Consider the following 20597-nt stretch of genomic DNA (forward strand, 5'->3'; position numbering starts at 1 on the left):
TATAAACGCTTTCAATATTTAATCAATTTTAATCTTCTTCAATAATCGTTTTGTAAGCGTTAAGACCGAATGTTTGTTAAAGATTTAGTTTTTTATACAAAATTCAAATGTATTGTTTTCTTAGAAAATTTTATGTAAGCTTACATTTATAAGCTTCTAACTGTGATTATTTTATGTTTTCCTTCAAATGTTTTCTAAACGAAAAATCAGCGTTTTGTAAGCTTAATATCTATTTCTGTAAACTTTTTAAAAACATAAGTTTAAAAAGTAATTACCTTTCCTTTACTTTGCTTGTTGGGCGTATGTGTTAAATGAAACCCAGCGGCGACATCTACCTATCACAACTCATGTGTACTAAAATATCACAACCTCTTCTTCAGAAGTCTCCGAATGATGCAGAGCATACCCGTGAGAATTGAGCGTGATACGGAGCTAGAAATGGGCTGGGATGATGGGCTTTGTTCTTTTATTGACGATAAAGACGCTCCCTAAAACCTATAGATCCGGTGCGTTCCTGTAACTAAGGTACTAGCCGACCATCTCGGGAACGATTAACATGACCATGTCAAACTTTGTAGGCTATCAATTAACAAATTTACCGTCCGTATTGGCGCGTATTGAGGCAAAATAAAATAGGTTCTAAATTTAGTTGCAGCTTTTTTTACTGATGGCTCATAGGAAATTATGCCAAAAACCTGTATCTATTTTAGATTGGCTATGGCTATATCCCACTCCGTACATAAAACCTACCACTTTTCATTTTTAAAGTCCGCGCACTGGCCGTAATGGTGGATATTAGCAATTTCCACACATCACTATGGCCCTAGTAAGTGCTGCACAACAGCAACAACGTAAGCAGAGGCATTTAAGATATAGATATTGCAGGCGCGAACTTCAGTGGAAAGAAGCGGAGCTTCACAAGATTCTAGTAAGTCACTTTCACCACACCACAAACTTTAACACAATTTTTAACATAATTTAAGCACACAAAATACACTGATTGGAGTTCTAGAGAGTAAAAATTAAAATTCTGAACAGATTAGCTGAATAAAAAATGTACAAATAATTGTTAAGTAATAAATACAGGCAGTGGTAGCTTAACACATTCTGCTATGGTGAATGGTGAATGTGACCTACTAGAGTTTTGTGAAGCTTGCTTCACACTATTTTTCGTCCCTGCAACATCTCTATCTTAAAATTGTCTCTGGTGAGATGAGAGAAGTAATTAAGCAACTTATCAAGGAGGCGGTTAGCGAATAATCTAGTCCATGGGAGTTGAAGTGAGTGCTACATATGTAAGCAGTGCAGTCTGGGAAATAGTTTGGGTTTAAAACGTTATAAATAGAGTACACGAACAATTTCGGTAGTCATTTACAAGAGTGGTCGAATACTAATATGCGTCCAAATATATCGGGAGGCGTGTCAAACGACGTGTATTGACCAGGGTTGTGCGTTTACATTTTTTGGATTGTGTAAACTTTCATTGTAAACATTGTAAACAATTGTAAATAATGTAAACAATTGTAAACATTTACCAGCATATGTCATTTCAACTTATATTGTAAACTGTCAAGTCAAACAGATCGATTTGAAAGGTCCAAAAAGTTCCTTTTTATTTATTATAAAATGAAAATTGACCAAAACAATGAAGAATCGGACAGTTAGGTTAGGTTAGGTTGCAAGGGCTGAGCTGAACATTATGGTAACAGCTCGCTACTTAGGCCACCAATGGGCCCATTGTAATACCCTATACGGTCTCAAAATGGGACCCCTACCCTGCCTAAAGCGGGTCAAACCACCTTGTGGAAATTATAAATTTTGCCAGAGCGAGTTCATGTAGAAAAGGTTTACCAAGGATAGCCATCCTACGCCTACTAAGCGCTGGACAGTGACAGAGAAGGTGCTGGACGCTCTCTTCCTCTTCTGTACAACTGCAGCTGCGACAATAGTCGAAGGTCGTTACCCCCATTCTAGCACCATGCGTGCCTATTAAGCAATGCTCTATTAGAACCCTTATTAGGGACGATAGAACTGATTTGTTTGAAATCAGAAGCGCTTCTGTGCGCCCCTTGTCATATGAGGGCCAGGTTTGCCTGGATGTCTCACACGATGATATGGCTGACCATAGTCCATTTGCGATTCTTATAGTGCTTGTGTTCACACAAAGCCTGAAAGTCGCCATGGGTATGCCTACCGAATCATTTCCCGGAAGGATATCGTCGGTGGTGCCTCTTCTGGCCAGCTCGTCTGCTCTGCAATTGCCTTCGATATCCCTGTGCCCAGGTACCCATATAAGGCTGATACTGAAGTGCTGAGCCATCTCTTTAAGAGATCTGCGGCATTCAGTGACCGACTTTGCGTTGTCGACGAATGAGTCCAGGGCCTTTAAGGCGGCCTGGCTGTCTGAGAAAATAAACACCCGTTTACCATCCTTAGGCATAGACCCTAGATGGTTCACAGCCCTGTGTATCGCCAGCATTTCCGCTTGGTAAACACTACAGTAATCTGGTAGGCGAAAAGAGACCTCTATAAACGATAAAGACGCTCCCTAAAACCTATAGATCCGGTGCGTTCCTGTAACTAAGGTACTAGCCGACCATCTCGGGAACGATTAACATGACCACGTCAAATTTTGTAGGCTATAAATTAACAAATTTACCGTCCGTATTGGCGCGTATTGAGGCAAAATAAAATAGGTTCTAAATTTAGTTGCAGCTTTTTTTACTGATGGCTCATAGGAAATTATGCCAAAAACCTGTATCTATTTTAGATTGGCTATGGCTATATCCCACTCCGTACATAAAACCTACCACTTTTCATTTTTAAAGTCCGCGCACTGGCCGTAATGGTGGATATTAGCAATTTCCACACATCACTGTGGCCCTAGTAAGTGCTGCACAACAGCAACAACGTAAGCAGAGGCATTTAAGATATAGATATTGCAGGCGCGAACTTCAGTGGAAAGCAGGTGAGCTTCACAAAATTCTAGTAGGTCACTTTCACCACACCACAAACTTTAACACAATTTTTAACATAATTTAAGCACACAAAATACACTGATTGGAGTTCTAGAGAGTAAAAATTAAAATTCTGAACAGATTAGCTGAATAAAAAATGTACAAATAATTGTTAAGTAATAAATACAGGCAGTGGTAGCTTAACACATTCTGCTATGGTGAATGGTGAATGTGACCTACTAGAGTTTTGTGAAGCTTGCTTCACACTATTTTTCGTCCCTGCAACATCTCTATCTTAAAATTGTCTCTGGTGAGATGAGAGAAGTAATTAAGCAACTTATCAAGGAGGCGGTTAGAGAATAATCTAGTCCATGGGAGTTGAAGTGAGTGCTACATATGTAAGCAGTGCAGTCTGGGAAATAGTTTGGGTTTAAAACGTTATAAATAGAGTACACGAACAATTTCGGTAGTCATTTACAAGAGTGGTCGAATACTAATACGCGTCCAAATATATCGGGAGGCGTGTCAAACGACGTGTATTGACCAGGGTTGTGCGTTTACATTTTTTGGATTGTGTACACTTTCATTGTAAACATTGTAAACAATTGTAAATAATGTAAATAATTGTAACCATTTACCAGCATATGTTATTTCAACTTATATTGTAAACTGTCAAGTCAAACAGATCGATTTGAAAGGTCCAAAAAGTTCCTTTTTATTTATTATAAAATGAAAATTGACCAAAACAATGAAGAATCGGACAGTTAGGTTAGGTTAGGTTGCAAGGGCTGAGCTGAACACTATGGTAACAGCTCGCTACTTAGGCCACCAATGGGCCCATTGTAATACCCTATACGGTCTCAAAAGGGGACCCCTACCCTGCCTAAAGCGGGTCAAACCACCTTGTGGAAATTATAAATTTTGCCAGAGACTTTACTTCATAGCAAGAGACCTCAGCGAGTTCATGTAGAAAAGGTTTACCAAGGATAGCCATCCTACGCCTACTAAGCGCTGGACATTGACAGAGAAGGTGCTGGACGCTCTCTTCCTCTTCTGTACAACTGCAGCTGCGACAATAGTCGAAGGTCGTTACCCCCATTCTAGCACCATGCGTGCCTATTAAGCAATGCCCTATTAGAACCCTTATCAGGGACGATAGAACTGATTTGTTTGAAATCAGAAGCGCTTCTGTGCGCCCCTTGTCATATGAGGGCCAGGTTTGCCTGGATGTCTCACACGATGATATGGCTGACCATAGTCCATTTGCGGTTCTTATAGTGCTTGTGTTCACACAAAGCCTGAAAGTCGCCATGGGTATGCCTACCGAATCATTTCCCGGAAGGATATCGTCGGTGGTGCCTCTTCTGGCCAGCTCGTCTGCTCTGCAATTGCCTTCGATATCCCTGTGCCCTTGTACCCATATAAGGCTGATACTGAAGTGCTGAGCCATCTCTTTAAGAGATCTGCGGCATTCAGTGACCGACTTTGCGTTGTCGACGAATGAGTCCAGGGCCTTTAAGGCGGCCTGGCTGTCTGAGAAAATAAACACCCGTTTACCATCCTTAGGCATAGACCCTAGATGGTTCACAGCCCTGTGTATCGCCAGCATTTCCGCTTGGTAAATACTACAGTAATCTGGTAGGCGAAAAGAGACCTCTATAAACGATAAAGACGCTCCCTAAAACCTATAGATCCGGTGCGTTCCTGTAACTAAGGTACTAGCCGACCATCTCGGGAACGATTAACATGACCATGTCAAATTTTGTAGGCTATCAATTAACAAATTTACCGTCCGTATTGGCGCGTATTGAGGCAAAATAAAATAGGTTCTAAATTTAGTTGCAGCTTTTTTTACTGATGGCTCATAGGAAATTATGCCAAAAACCTGTATCTATTTTAGATTGGCTATATCCCACTCCGTACATAAAACCTACCACTTTTCATTTTTAAAGTCCGCGCACTGGCCGTAATGGTGGATATTAGCAATTTCCACACATCACTGTGGCCCTAGTAAGTGCTGCACAACAGCAACAACGTAAGCAGAGGCATTTAAGATATAGATATTGCAGGCGCGAACTTCAGTGGAAAGCAGCGGAGCTTCACAAAATTCTAGTAGGCCACTTTCACCACACCACAAACTTTAACACAATTTTTAACATAATTTAAGCACACAAAATACACTGATTGGAGTTCTAGAGAGTAAAAATTAAAATTCTGAACAGATTAGCTGAATAAAAAATGTAAAAATAATTGTTAAGTAATAAATACAGGCAGTGGTAGCTTAACACATTCTGCTATGGTGAATGTGACCTACTAGAGTTTTGTGAAGCTTGCTTCACACTATTTTTCGTCCCTGCAACATCTCTATCTTAAAATTGTCTCTGGTGAGATGAGAGAAGTAATTAAGCAACTTATCAAGGAGGCAGTTAGAGAATAATCTAGTCCATGGGAGTTGAAGTGAGTGCTACATATGTAAGCAGTGCAGTCTGGGAAATAGTTTGGGTTTAAAACGTTATAAATAGAGTACACGAACAATTTCGGTAGTCATTTACAAGAGTGGTCGAATACTAATACGCGTCCAAATATATCGGGAGGCGTGTCCAACGACGTGTATTGACCAGGGTTGTGCGTTTACATTTTTTGGATTGTGTACACTTTCATTGTAAACATTGTAAACAATTGTAAATAATGTAAACAATTGTAAACATTTACCAGGATATGTCATTTCAACTTATATTGTAAACTGTCAAGTCAAACAGATCGATTTGAAAGGTCCAAAAAGTTCCTTTTTATTTATTATAAAATGAAAATTGACCAAAACAATGAAGAATCGGACAGTTAGGTTAGGTTAGGTTGCAAGGGCTGAGCTGAACACTATGGTAACAGCTTGCTACTTAGGCCACCAATGGGCCCATTGTAATACCCTATACGGTCTCAAAAGGGGACCCCTACCCTGCCTAAAGCGGGTCAAACCACCTTGTGGAAATTATAAATTTTGCTAGAGCCTTTACTTCATAGCAAGAGACCTCAGCGAGTTCATGTAGAAAAGGTTTACCAAGGATAGCCATCCTACGCCTACTAAGCGCTGGACAGTGACAGAGAAGGTGCTGGACGCTCTCTTCTGTACAACTGCAGCTGCGACAATAGTCGAAGGTCGTTACCCCCATTCTAGCACCATGCGTGCCTATTAAGCAATGCCCTATTAGAACCCTTATCAGGGACGATAGAACTGATTTGTTTGAAATCAGAAGCGCTTCTGTGCGCCCCTTGTCATATGAGGGCCAGGTTTGCCTGGATGTCTCACACGATGATATGGCTGACCATAGTCCATTTGCGATTCTTATAGTGCTTGTGTTCACACAAAGCCTGAAAGTCGCCATGGGTATGCCTACCGAATCATTTACCGGAAGGATATCGTCGGTGGTGCCTCTTCTGGCCAGCTCGTCTGCTCTGCAATTGCCTTCGATATCCCTGTGCCCAGGTACCCATATAAGGCTGATACTGAAGTGCTGAGCCATCTCTTTAAGAGATCTGCGGCATTCAGTGACCGACTTTGCGTTGTCGACGAATGAGTCCAGGGCCTTTAAGGCGGCCTGGCTGTCTGAGAAAATAAACACCCGTTTACCATCCTTAGGCATAGACCCTAGATGGCTCACGGCCCTGTGTATCGCCAGCATTTCCGCTTGGTAAACACTACAGTAATCTGGTAGGCGAAAAGAGACCTCTAGACCCAGATCCGGCGAAAAGAGGCCTGCTCCCACCTTCCCGTCAAGCTTAGAACCATCCGTGAATATGTTGATGGCACCTGGTACCGTATGTTGTCTGGTATTCCAGTCCTGTCGCGATGGTATATATATACTATAATTTTTAACGAAGACGTTTTTTGGCGTGCAGTAGTCAGTGCGCACCGGTATTGGGACTGGGGCGCTCGTGCCCAGGATTGTTGCGTGTCCACTAGATCCATTTGACCAGAGACCTGTTTCTCCTGTGCTTCAGATGGAATGGAGCCGAGAGCCCCTGTGATGCAGAGCTCCGAACTCCGTTGCACCTTTTGAAGCGTCTTAAGATAGGTAGTTTTAGCTAGTGCAGGCCACCAGACCAAGGCACCATAAAGAAGAATCGGGCGCACATTGGCTGTATAAATCCAGTATGTCACCTTGGGGGAGAATCCCCAGGAGGTGCCAATTGCCCTCTTGTAGGTGAACAGCGCTGCTGCTGCCTTCTTGCGTCGCTCCACTATATGGTAATTCCATAATAGCTTCCTATCCAGAATTATTCCCAAATACTTGACTCGATCGCTAAACGCTAAAAACGTACCCCCAATTCTTGGCGGTGTTAGATTTGGTACCTTATACCTCCTCGTGAAGAGGGCAAGCTCGGTTTTATCCGGGTTGACTTCCAAGCCTGTGGCTGTGGCCCAGTTTGCGGAAATTTCCCCCGTATGGTGACGCAGATGTCATCTGCATACGCGATCACTTGGTGACCTTGTGATTCCATGAGGCGGAGTAGTTGGTTGACGGTAACCACCCAAAGTAGCGGAGAGAGAACACCTCCCTGCGGAGTGCCTCTGCCGACCGGTCTACCGATCACGCATCCACCTAGCTCAGTTTTAATCTGCCTACGCGTAAGCAGATTGTATATAAACTCCACCAGGCACGCGTCCACCCCCAGATCGATCAGCGCCGAGGTGATGACCTCCGGGAGGACGTTGTTGAAGGCACTCGCTATATCTAGAAATGCCACCAATGTGTATTCCTTGAGGTCTAGTGACCTTTCGATAGCGGATACCAGTGAGTGCAAGGCCGTGTCAGTTGACCTGCCCTTAGTATCGGCGTGCTGTGCTTACGAAAGAAGCGACGGCTCAATCCTCCTCCTGATGTGGTCCTCTAGAAGTCTTTCGAGCGCTTTAAGCAGAAAAGAATATAAGTTTATAGGCCTATAATAATTTGGTTTCGAGTGGGAGGGTTTTCCTGCCTTGGGGATAAAGACCACGTTGACTTCCCTCCACGATACTGGTACGTAATTGAGCCTAAGACAACCTATAAACATCCCTTTAATCCAGGGCCTTATAAGTTCGACAGTATACTGGAGCTGAGCTGGAAAAATTCCATCCGGCCCCGGCGATTTATAGGGCTTGAAGGTCTGTAAAGCCCAATCTATCCTTTTATCATCTGTGATTTCGCTTATCAGCTGATCATTAGGTGACCATCCGCTGACAATACTTGAAGACACGCCCGTACTTGCTGGGAAGTGCGTATCCATTAGCAAGTTTATGGTTTCAGCGCTGGAGTCCGTCCAGTGCTCATCCGGCTTTTGGACGTAACTTAGCTGAGTTGGAGATTTCGATAGCACTTCCTTAACCGGGAGGCCGCGGATGTGGATTCAATCCTGCCGCAGAAATCCCTCCAGGAGGATCGCTTTCCATTCCGGATTGCTTTTTTATATATATTTATTTTCGCTTTATAAGCAGCCCATGAGGATTCATGTCCATCATGCTTTGCTTTATTAAAGGCCGCCCTACATGACTTCCTAAGTTTATCAAGATCAGACAACCACCATGGTGGTTTGTGAGTTTCCAAAACCTTTTTAGCCGGGCTAGCCCTATCTAAAGCATTCCTGCAATTTTGACTGAAATTATTTACAAACACGTTCAGCTCCTCCTCGCTTTCTGGGACTTGTACCTCCTCAGATAGCTTTTTACTTATAATCTTCTTATAGTAGCCCCAGTTAGTTCTTCTAATATTTTGTATGTACTTAGGACTTGCGTGCGCCTGCGATATAGAAAAACTTATATATCTATGGTCAGAAAAAGAGTGCTCCTTTAGAACTCTCCATGAAACGATCAGGTCACTGAAAGAGTTTGTGACCAGTGTTATGTCAAGGACCTCTTCGCCGTTCCTCGTAATGAAAGTGGGATCATTTCCCCTATTACATATACTCAGATTAGTGCCTAACAGATAGTTAAATAGAGACTCACCTCGGTCATTTGTATCTCTGCTGCCCCACTGGGATGAAATCGTTTCGTGTATTTGCCGCTCTCACGAACTCCTTGAAATTATCCGGTGGTAATGAGCCTTGGTGATCGTGCGCTAGGTATAAGGAGGCAAGTTTAAAGCTCCTCCCTAGCACCTCGACGCTGACCGCTGTCAAATCCCCATCGCTATAATTGGGTAGAAGAAAAACATTAAGAGTAGACTTAGGCAATATACATGTGCGAGGCTTACCCTTTTCCTGAGCGCTATAAAGCTTATACGTTGGTGTCTGTAGCGGCAGCCTGTGGGTTAATGCGATGGTAAGGATAGTAAAAAAAAAAAAAAATTTCATAAAATAATTAAAGTTAAAAGTAAAATTAAATTAAAATAAATTAACTAAAATTATAAAATAAAATAAAATATAAAACTAATTAAAATAAAATAGCATACATAGATACATAAAGTCATACATTTGAGTTAAATCTAATACCTAGATAACCTTAAAAATAAAATAAAAAAAAAAATAAAATTAAATAAAAGAAAAAAAAAGACAAATAAATAAATAAAATGACATAACTAGATGACATTCAATAAATATAGTAAGTCCACATGCACCCTAATGTGTCTTTCTCGTCCGCCATGACCCTAGTCCCTAATATTCTTCCCTCTGCACATTTAGATTGCTGCGTAAAAATTTGAAGTTGCCACCATCACGAGCCACAAACGCTAAAACAAGGCGGGGTAGTATTAAAATTAAAGAAACTTGCAACACCAGCCACCAACACAGTCCTAAATATACAAAGCGGGGTAGTATTTCATATAGAGGAAGGGGAAGCATACAGACGGTGACAGGCTAGACGTCAAGGGAGTAAAGGGGCATCTGAGCGCTCCTGTCCTGGCACCGCAATCATAAACAGGAGCATAGCAACAACTAATTGGAGGATAGCTGCAGACGCAACTAATTGGAGGAGAGAGGCAAAAGGGCGCAGTTATTCGTGCGACGCTGCCGGAATTTATATTTGCTTTTTTATATATATTTCAATTTGATTTTTTTGAGTGATTAGAGATGTTTTTTTTCGATTAGTTAATTTTAATCACTATTTAGTTATATTGAGTTTGTTTAATTTGAATTTTAAATTTGTCTTTGCTGAGGTTAATTTAGCTCAATTCGAGCTCTTATCCGACTTCTTTTGGGAGTTTTTTTGTACTTTTTTACGAATTTATATTTTCTTAAATTTTTATAATTGTTAACATTTCTACTCTTACGCTTCGTTTTCTTACCCCTCTTCATTTATTCTATATCTTTTCAACATTTCCCTTGTCACTTATCTAGCTATTATTTCCTTAGCTTCTTTTCTATCTTTGTACATTTATCTTTTCCGTGTGTCCTGCTTCTTTCTATTAAATACCTAATTTTTAAGCTTTCAGCTTCTCCCTGAGTTTGCCACTTTTTCGATTTGTCTTTTTGCATTCAAAGATTGCCATTTTCTTTTCACCTTCCTAACACATTTTTTTTTTTAACTTTTTGGCGTTGTTTGCTTTGTAGCACGTTTTGCTTTTTTTCTTTTCCAAATAGCGCATTTTTCTTTGTTAGTTTTCACTTCAATTGTTGTTTTCCGTTTTTTTTTTTGCGCTTTTATTTCTGCTCACGTAAAGCTATTAGAAATTTTGAGTTCACACATAGTTTTTCGGGAAAGATTTTGTACTTCGCAGCAATAATTTTATTAGTTCATTTTAGTTTTTTATATTATTTTCTTTTCGTCAGGATTATTGCGGAAAAATAGCCAACTTAGTAACGAGCCTTTGATTCGGACCGCGACCACGGATCCGAATAACATTCCATACTAAGTTATTGGCCCTCATACCTCCCATTGTAGGCTGGAACACTTTCCAGCATAGGTTTGTAGGTAGATGTATATGTACGTTCTTTGCAGCCACGCTCTCTCTTCGACGCAGGCGCCTCCGTCGCGGAATTGATCGGTAAGTGCTAGAGTTATAAGTTATTAACTACCTACGTAAATAGTTTAAATACAAACATACGTATATATCAAATTGTAAACAAACCTGCTGGAAGCCAGCAGAGGCTAAGGAGTTATTGGGATACAGTGGCGGTGCGATAACGACAGCATTATTAGCATTTATTAATTTTCAAGTTTAATTTTTGTACGCTAAAGTTTCACATTTTTATTCGGTAATTTTCAAGTTAAGTTTTTGGTGCAAGGTCCAATTTTCCTTTTTACGTAACATCCTTTTTATTTTTTTTATTCAATAGTTTTCAATTTAAAGTTTTTACTTTTGATTTTCCATCGGTTTTTAATTTTCTGTTTTTCATTCTCAATTCTGCCATTAAACAAACTGATCTTTCTGACTTTCGATGTCTTGATTTTCTTTGAATTACGAAACGTGCTTTTCGCGGCAATTTTAAAACCCAGCTTCCACTTCCTTTTCTCTTTTATCTTCAATTTAGCAACCTTATCTTCATCATTTATATTTTTTTTATTATACATATAATTAGATAGAATTAGTTTCAAACCATTAGCCTTAAGGAAAATTCGATACCAGGGAAGTTTTGAATAGTTTTGAGCATTATTTTAGTATAACTAGCTAATAAAGAGTTTTATAACGTTTAACGAAGAAATTCATACTATCGTGTTCATTAGTTAGATGGGTTGAGCTTATCTCAGAATGAGCGGCTAAACACTTTAAATTGGTGTGGGTGTTACACGAGTGCAATGTAGGGGACGTGGGTGTGAGCCGGCTGTGACAGACTAGACAGGCTAGGGACATGGGACCGTAACGGACGGACACATGTCAGGCTAAGGGGGCGTTGCTAAAGTTCCGGAGTCAGTGCAACGCCCAAGGCTGCGTCAAGGTTGTACGCAGAAGGGGAGGGATGACTCCACCTGACACGGACAGACCTTTTCTTCCAGCTTTCCTTTTCTTTTCATAGATTTCAGGCATGAACCCTTTTTTTTTTTTGTTTGTATAACTGTAGGTAAGGCGGGTGAGCAAAAACTCACCTCGCCCGACGAGCTTGCAGGGGCTTGCCAGCATGCCAAGTGCCACCTCCGCCTTACCCCAACAGTCAGTTATGCGATCCACGGCTCCTGGACTAGAACTATGTCTACCGCACCTGAAGACAGGTGCAGTAGGAGTGCAGCTGATGCTGCTTTGCAGTGATGCAGGTTTATTTGGAGAACCCGGATCACTGCTTGTTTGTGCTCTCCTCCGTGAGCGTCGCGTCGGAATCGCCATCCTCCAGAAGCTGACCCTCAGAGTACAACCCTCTGAGAGCCAAGCTTCCGCTCGAACCTGACGAAGCATAGCCACCAGCTTCTTCGCCTTCGTCTACCTCCATCTCGTCTTCACTGGGGGGAGTTCAGCCACCTCCGTACGAGATGCAAGGTTTACCAAGGCTTCAACGTCAGCCTTATAAACCTTAAGGCTTATATTTTTGAAGCCATAGCTTACCCTGAAATCCTGCCTTTTCAACGCTTCGACGCTTGCGCTGTCGAGCAGCAGGACTATCTGCATCGTGGACCGTTCAGTCTTCTCCACGTTAACCGCCTTCCAGTTTTGGGTCGGTAGACCCGTGTTGTACTCCTGGAGCAGTGCCAGGATATCAGCGGGGTCCGTTGGCATCACTGGAACCCAGGCTCTCGCCCTTGGTCGTGAGGGGATATCACACGCCTCCACTACCTTGAGGCGCGCGCCCGGATACACCTCCCCTATCAGCGAAACGGCGGCTTTGTAAAGCTTCGCCGACCTGGCGTCGTCACACGCAATTAGTTTTATATTGCCCTGGAACCACCCCGCATCGGTATAAGAAGGCGGCGGACCAGGGTTATCTTTTTTGACCTTAACGGCCACAGTAGCGAACGCTGCCTCAATCCACTTCCACTGCTGTTTCGGGGTCCTGCCATCTTCGCTGCTCTCGTCCATAACACCAATGATCTGCCGATCCCTGGCTATTTCGGCGAAAGACCGAGTCCAGCCTCCCTGCATCTTGGCCCTTTTCGGTGCCGTAGGGTTGGATTCATCCATAGACCTCTGGCGCTTCGAGGCTTCATCGCTCTCGACCCAGTCCGGTCTGAACTCCGGCAACATCTGCTTCGCCCAAGCAAGTTCGCGCTGAGCCTTCGCCCAGGCCTCCGCGGAAACTTCCCCCTCCCTTATCGGCGAGGAGGGATTCCTACGCAGGATCCGGGCAGCCCAGCGCTTGTCCTGATGATTGGGCTTTTTGACACCCTAGAGCCGGCCCCACACCCCTGGAGCCCCCAGCAGCCAAACCGCCAGACGCTTGACGCCGAATGGCATCCGTGCTGGTGGCTACGAGATGGGCGGCAGCCGCCCCAAGGGCCTCCCGGTCGGTGGCCCCTCCCCAAGAGGTACCGGCCTTTGGAATACCCTGGCGGGATTTTCCCTCAGCCCTTTCCTGCCTAGATTGGCCCTTGGCCCTATAGCCGACCCCCCCCCCCCCTCCTCTCCCCGAGGCCCCCAGCAGTTGACCCACCAGACGCTTGTCGCTGGGTGGAGGGTTTGCTGGTGGGGCCCAAGGGAGGGGCGATAGTGGCACTGATGGCCTCCCGGTCAGTACCCCCTCCATGAGAGGTACTGGCCATCGGACTGCTCGAACCGGATAAACTCTCGGCCCTTTTCTGCCTATCTGCCGCTGCAGCAGCGAACCTCTGAGGAGTTCTCTCAGCTAATTTGAGGTCCGGCTGAGTTGTAGCCTTTGCGGAGCAAGCTCCTAACGACTTCTTATTTGAAGAGTCGCCCTCCTTACCAATTCTTAAACATTTTTCCTCCATACTTACATCCCACGAGTAGCGGAGAAGGGGAAAGGTCCACCCGGACAGAGATCCGCGATGTCCGGGTAAGGCTTAATAGCATCGAAGGTCGCCCGGTATTCGATGCGCTCCGTTAACGACTGGGCTATTTATGGGCCCTTAGCCAGGCTGATCCTCGGCACGGGTCGTATAACACTTTGATCCAGCCCATTAAGGAGAAGGGGAGAGAAAAAGGAAAAGGAAGAAGAAGGGAAGATAGGGTTGAGGGGAGTGGGAAGAAAGGTCCGCGCTCGAATTAGCCGCCGAAGCGTTACCAGGTGCCACCACGAGGAGGCTCCGCCCCTACATGAGGGAGGGAGGGTGTAAAGAAACACCTACGAGTCGACGGTTTGGGGTGACGCCGGTGAGTGCAAGGCGCAAACACCCCCATGAAAGGCACCCAATCGGACAGTTAAAATTAATAAAAAATATTAAAATACTAAATATTAAAGCGTATCTTTTTTATTATTTTTTTACAAGCTTGGAAAACTGTTTGAAAAATAGTGAAAATGCTTAATTAGTAGTAGATTGTTTCTGACTCATAAAAAAGAGCAAAAAAATTAATTGTTTAGAATTGTTTACAAAAATGAATTGTTTACGTAAACAATTAGCTTGTAAACAATTACATTGTTTACATGTAAACAATTGCTATAAACAATATAAACAGTTTACAGGCACAACCCTGGTATTGACCCACCCACAGCAATAATCCGAAAGTTGAAAAGAAAAATTATATCTCTGTCCAGAGATATTTGCAGTTGATGTTGGCGATTTTCATGGGATGTTTTAATGTTGTACAAGGAGGGAAATTCTGTGTACAGATTTTGTAAGGATATAATTTTGATTGCACACCTTTGGTGGACTGAGCAAGTTCGTCATTGCAATAGGGGGTGAGAGGCAGTATGGCCTAGAAGGTTTAATGTGGTCATATTAATCATTCCCAAGATGGTCGGTCTAGTTTATTTGTTACCGGAACGTACAGGATCTGTATCCGGCAAAGGACCATCAATATCGATAGCATTCCTCAAAACCTTTATCGTTAATACTTCAACAACTTGTCGCGCCTTTTGGCACTCTCCCGATATTTATGGCCGCGTACTAGCAGGCATGGTTCAACTATATACAGGTTGGCTCATCTGTAAAGCAACAAAATATGTCTGTTCAAATTGTCAAAATCTGTGTATTGGTGTTGGTGCGAATGGTATGGAATGAAACATAAAACTTAGCAGTTTTTGAATGTGTAAGTAAAATGTTGCCAATGTGTTGGCTGTTTTGAGTTTGCCATCTCCTTTTGACAATCCCTTCGACCATGCAATGACATAAATAAAATCAGTTGATGAGATGAGCCAACCTGTACATAATTGAACCATGCTAGCAGGCAATCTCTGTTCTAAACTTTTACCCGATATTTTTGGACTCGTTTATAGTAGTCGACCCTGTAAATCATTACTATAATTTCAACTGAAGTTCTACTACCACAATAGTGCTGTAAATAAGGAACATTTGGATACACTTTAGATATGAATTTATTTGATTATTCATGGACTCGAACAATTACAAAAGTCAAATCAAACAATCGAGAATTCTTAAAGCTGCAGTTACCCACGAACGTACGTACAAAAAAGGTGTCAGTTGACACGACCTATCTTATGAATGTGCAATGGAAATGAAAACTCACCGACGTTCAACGCACGTACGTACGTAGCCCGGAACGTAGAAATCAGAACAATTTTGATTTTGTCTGTAAAAACGTGTCAGCTGATCGTTCTCTCACTAGACAGAGTTGCCTAGTAAACTTTTGTGCGCTAACTTAAAACTTTTTGGACCGTTTGGAGTTTTATGCAAAAACACCTAATTAAAGTTTGAAAAATTGTGAAAATAATTCGGAATAATTATGTAAAAGTGCAGATTATAAATATGTAATCTATTTATATTTATTTAATATTAATTCCAGCCTTTTACAACATCAAAAATTAAAATAGAAAAAGTTAATGTTTCCATAAGCATGCATTCAAACTGATCAATGACAACATTTTTTTCGTTGCCACTACGGGCATAAATTTCGCTCAAATGTGTGTACGTACGGCATACGTATACGTACCTCGGTGGGTAACTGCGGCTTAGATTCGCTACAGTATTTTACCCGCTTACTCAAACAATAGTTACAAGGTGATCGATTAATAGTATTTGTATCATCTCTATTTTCAGAATATTGGCAAATGATAAATTCATAAATAACATCAAATTTAAACAAATAAAATGATTTGTAGATTGTGTTTAATTGAAAGTGATGAAATTATAAAAATCTACACTGACGCGGGTGAAATGGTTGAACAGAATATATTTAAGGTGGTGGCTAAACACTTCCAAATAGAGGTGACTTTATACTTTATCAATCACATTAATCATATTAGTAGTTTCCTAATCCAAATTTTTTTGAAAATCTCAAAATTTTAGATAGGCTACGACGATAAGGTGTCTAATACAGTATGCTCAAAATGCTGGAGTTACCTTCAGGAATTCCATAGATTTTGGCTGAGTATTGATGAGAAACAAAGGTCCCTGAATAGTCACTTGGAATGTTTGCATATTAAACGGGATATCGACGAAGTTGAGGAACAAGAACCAAGTTTAAGTTTAGAAAAGGCAGCTCAAGAGCTAAGTGCGATGCCTGAACTTTTTGCCAAAGCTGCCGACATATGTGAAACTGAATTTGTAGCCACGAAAACCGAAGAAGAAGATGAGTCGACATTCGATCAAGACTCTATGATGATGATGATGATGGAGCCATTAAATGAGGAAATTGGTATGTATGAGATTGAACCTAAGTAAAGTAAAAGGTAAAAGTGTAGAACAACTGTCGACTGTTAATAGGCGTCCAAAAATCGGTAGACGACCTGTTGTTGTGGTAGTAGTGCTTCGCTTCACCTAATAGCTGCGATCGATCACAAATTGTCACCAATATTCTACTAAATACGCCCAAAACATCTAGAGCTGGTGCTCCTCTTTGTCAGCCTTAAAATTAATTTTAAGCCTAAATATAATAATATTTATTTTCCTGTGCATAACAAAATCATATTACAACAACCACATGAAAATTATTCTCATCTTATTTCATTTATTTGCCAAGATATGTATGTATAAGTACAATAAGATCTATCTTATATAGTAGCTCTTAAAGAACTGCAACCTCTCTGTGGTCAACCGAATCCGTGTCTAATCCAACAAAACACAATAATAAAGTATCCATCGCCTTTGGCAATAAAACTTTGTCGGACTCGAAGAAATACGCGAACGCTTTTTGTCGGCATTTTGTAATGCTTCATTCAGTGGACAAGGCCAGACGTCGCGCAAACAGACGGGTATATAAACACAAACACAACGTAACGTCCATTACCATTACCCACAAAGGTGGGTTCACCCTTTCCCCCTTATCTAAAGAGATGGACCGCAAATTATCTGTATGGTCGGCAAACGTCAGTACAATTGAACGAATCCTCAAAGCCTAGGACAATTAAACGGGGAGTACCAGGGAGAGGTGTGCTATCCCCGCTTCTTTCTAATTTCTACATATCAAAGCTCCCTTCCACACCAGAAGGAGTTACTATCATTTCCTACAATTTGTGTGAGGGGAGCAACAAATTAAATGGGGTTACACTGAAATTACAGCCCTTGGTAGGGAAAAATCCCGAGTCGCTCCTGTGCATAGAACCGGCTGTCTTGGAAAGCGGTTGCTACAACAACAACAACAACAATCATTTCCTAAGCCGACGATTGCACGATATTGGAAACGGGATCTGGCAATAGACCTACTAGTTTCTAGAATAAACAGCTATCTCCCCAGTCTTTCTTCTTTCTCCACCCTCACATGACCTGGCATTATCACCGACCAAATCCTCAGCCACTCTGACGCAAATATTGTACTTACACCTCGATGGTGTTACACTACCGGTTGTCAGCCACCAAAAGATCAAGAGGTAACGTTCGATAATACTCTCACCTTCCAGGCGCATGCCACCGAAATTGTATATAAAGTACAAAGTCGCAACAAAATCCTCAAGCCGCTTGCCGGCAGCACTTGGGGAAAAGATAAAGAAACTTGCTAAACTCGTACAAAATAATTGGCCGGCCATCCAATAGGTGCGACAAATTGTCATCAATATCCTCCAACGGGAGTCCAAGGAAACCTACTGTTTCAACAGGGGTGGACCATAATGAGAGGGATGTTAGAGGCGTTGGTTCCACAATAAAGTTAGAGAGATGGTTGGTGTCATGTGAGGGCACGTTACAAGCAGGACATATGTTTTGTATGTCGGGGTTGATTCTGGGTAGGTAAGAGTTTAACCTGTTACAGTATCCAGATCGAAGTTGAGCTAGAGTGACTCGCGGTTCCCTAGGGAGTGTGCGTTCCTCTTCTGCAAGTTTTAGGTATTGTTCTTTGAGTACAGGATTCACCGGGAATTCCTTCCACGCTTCCCAAGGTAGTCGGTTCTATGTACCGGAGCGAATCGGGATTTTTCCCGACCAAGCACTGTCATTTCAGTGTAACCCCATTTCATTTGTTGCGTCCCTCCCACAAATTGTCTTTCTTTGATGTACGTGGTGATTGTTCAAGCACTGCTTATTCAGCATACTAGTTTATAAGTTATGAAAAAATGCATATTTTTACAGACATACTGTCCAAAGACGCTGAAACGGAAAACATAATACCTGTAGTTAAACAGAGGCGCAAAAACGCCAAAAGAAATCAAATAGCCACCACCGAAACCGATGTTGGGAAGAAAATAGTAAAAAGAGGGCGACCAAGGATAACCACAAATATAACAAAAAAAGAAAATAAGCATATAAACAATGTCACAAAGGAACAAAAGAAGGATATTAGCGGGCCTAGAACCGCTAGGAAACCTCAAAATCAAGAACAGAAGCGGAAGTCTATACTAGCAGCTGATAAATTTCTAGCGGAAAACACAGAATTAAATTGCTGCATTTGCAAAGTGGAATTAAAGGATTTCAAGGAGCTTAAAACTCACTTTCGACAGCAACATCAGTGTACAGGCTATGTGTTTTGTTGCGATCTACGTTTTACTAAGCGCACATTATATGTCGATCACATACAATTACATAAGAATCCCGACTTTTTCAAGTACGTACATATGTATATGTTTTTAGTTAATAATTTTTACCCAACTGTGCTTGTACAGAATGTATTGTAACACTGTTGACCTAAACGTTAATTATAACGGCTTAAACGAATCGTGTTATATGGGCCATGTTTATTTTATTTATATATATGCACTCCGTGCAGTTCAAAACAAGCCTAAACATTTTATATTAACCGATTTGTTGGCTGTTCCTTCGTTATGACTCTTTGACAGCACCATCATAGACGCCTTGCCTTGTCAACCACAGGGGGGGAGGGGGGGGGGGGGGGGGCTAAAAGGCTTCCATGTAGCCATACTAAATCGTTACCGAGATGGTCGAGCTAGTACCTTAATGGTGCTTGTTACCGGATCTATATCCGCAAAAAACGACTCAAAACTTGCGGGGAGCGTCCTTATCGCTACAACAACAATTCCTTCGCTATGAGGCGAATAAAGTGCTTATGTGTGTTTTAAGCTAATACCTATCTATGTTATGAGTTGTTTTTGTAAAGTACAGCTGTTAGGTAATGTTTGGCTTTATTACCTTTTTTTTCAAACTTATACTTAGATGTTCCATTTGCAATAAACAATTGATTAGCCGTAAAAATTATATGAACCACATGGACTCACAACATCCAGCTGAGGAAAATTTACAATATGAGTGTCAACATTGTTCAAAAAAGTTCTCTAAACAATACATTTTAGATAGTCATATAAGGCTACGTCATGCGCCTAAAGATCAGGTTTGCAAACTATGCAGCAAAGCGTAAGTGAAGTAAATTAAAATATAATAATGATTGTATAACGTAAAAAAAATTGTCATTTGTTTTTTTAGTTTTGCCAACGTTTGGATTTTAAGACAACATGAGAAGGCTGTACATCGTAACGAATTTGATTCGGTATGTGAGATTTGTGGTAAACTTTTAAGAAACCCAGCAAACTTACAATATCATATGGATAATATACATAATACTGAACCACGTCCTGAGGTTCAATGTACTATATGCCAAAAATGGTTGAAAAGTGAACGTACATTAAACAAACATATGATGCAACATCGTGATGAAGAATCTGGCGCTGTATTTAAATGTCCTCAATGTAATGTGGAAAAAAGTACAAGACATTCCCTTTCATCACACATACGTTATCATCACTCTAATAGAGTATTTCCTTGTACCATGTGCGGAAAAGAGTTTAAAACACCAATAGCGATGAAGGTATAAATTTACAAAAAAAAAAAAAAAATGTATACCCTCGGCTGAGTGGTAAATCGATATACCTTTTGATAGTTGACGTCCAACCCTGTTCTAGTTGTTGTTGTTCTTGTGGCGATAAGGTTTCTCCCCGAAAGCTTTGGGGAGTGTTATCGATATGATGGTCCATTGCCGGATGCAGATCCGGTACTCTCCGGTAACACAGCGCCATTAAGGTGCTAGCCCGACCATCTCGGGAACGTTTTATATGGCCACATTAAACCTTCAGGCCATCCCTCCCTTCCCACCCCCAAGTTCCATGAGGAACCAGAGCCTCGTCTGTTAGTGAAACAGAATTCGCCGGGGATAGGTGAGGTTGACAATTGGGTTTGGATAAGCTATATATTGCGCTAACAACCTGAAAGGGTTGCGCTACATAGCCCCTTGAATCTGGTATTTTAGTCGCCTCTTACGACAGGCATACCTACCGCGGTTATATTCTGAC

At 41.8% G+C, this 20597-nt stretch overlaps 1 protein-coding gene across 4 annotated transcripts in view; it reads left to right on the forward strand.

The window, feature by feature from the left end:
• LOC137249661 (transcription factor grauzone-like) overlaps window positions 1–20597 on the forward strand; it is an 82222-nt gene that overhangs the window by 48621 nt on the left and 13004 nt on the right. For 2 of the 4 annotated variants that reach the window (XM_067781362.1, XM_067781363.1), the window contains 5 exons: window positions 16029–16134; window positions 16216–16564; window positions 18430–18901; window positions 19468–19665; window positions 19735–20116. In XM_067781362.1, coding sequence (XP_067637463.1) covers window positions 16029–16134; window positions 16216–16564; window positions 18430–18901; window positions 19468–19665; window positions 19735–20116 — 1507 coding nt within the window. Of the gene's footprint in view, window positions 1–16028; window positions 16135–16215; window positions 16565–18429; window positions 18902–19467; window positions 19675–19734; window positions 20117–20597 lie in introns of those variants that run through there. The other 2 variants (XM_067781364.1, XM_067781365.1) reach the window with 2 other exon arrangements.

The sequence above is a fragment of the Eurosta solidaginis genome, chromosome 4 (assembly GCF_040869045.1).
Source record: "Eurosta solidaginis isolate ZX-2024a chromosome 4, ASM4086904v1, whole genome shotgun sequence".
Classification (NCBI taxonomy): domain Eukaryota; kingdom Metazoa; phylum Arthropoda; class Insecta; order Diptera; family Tephritidae; genus Eurosta; species Eurosta solidaginis.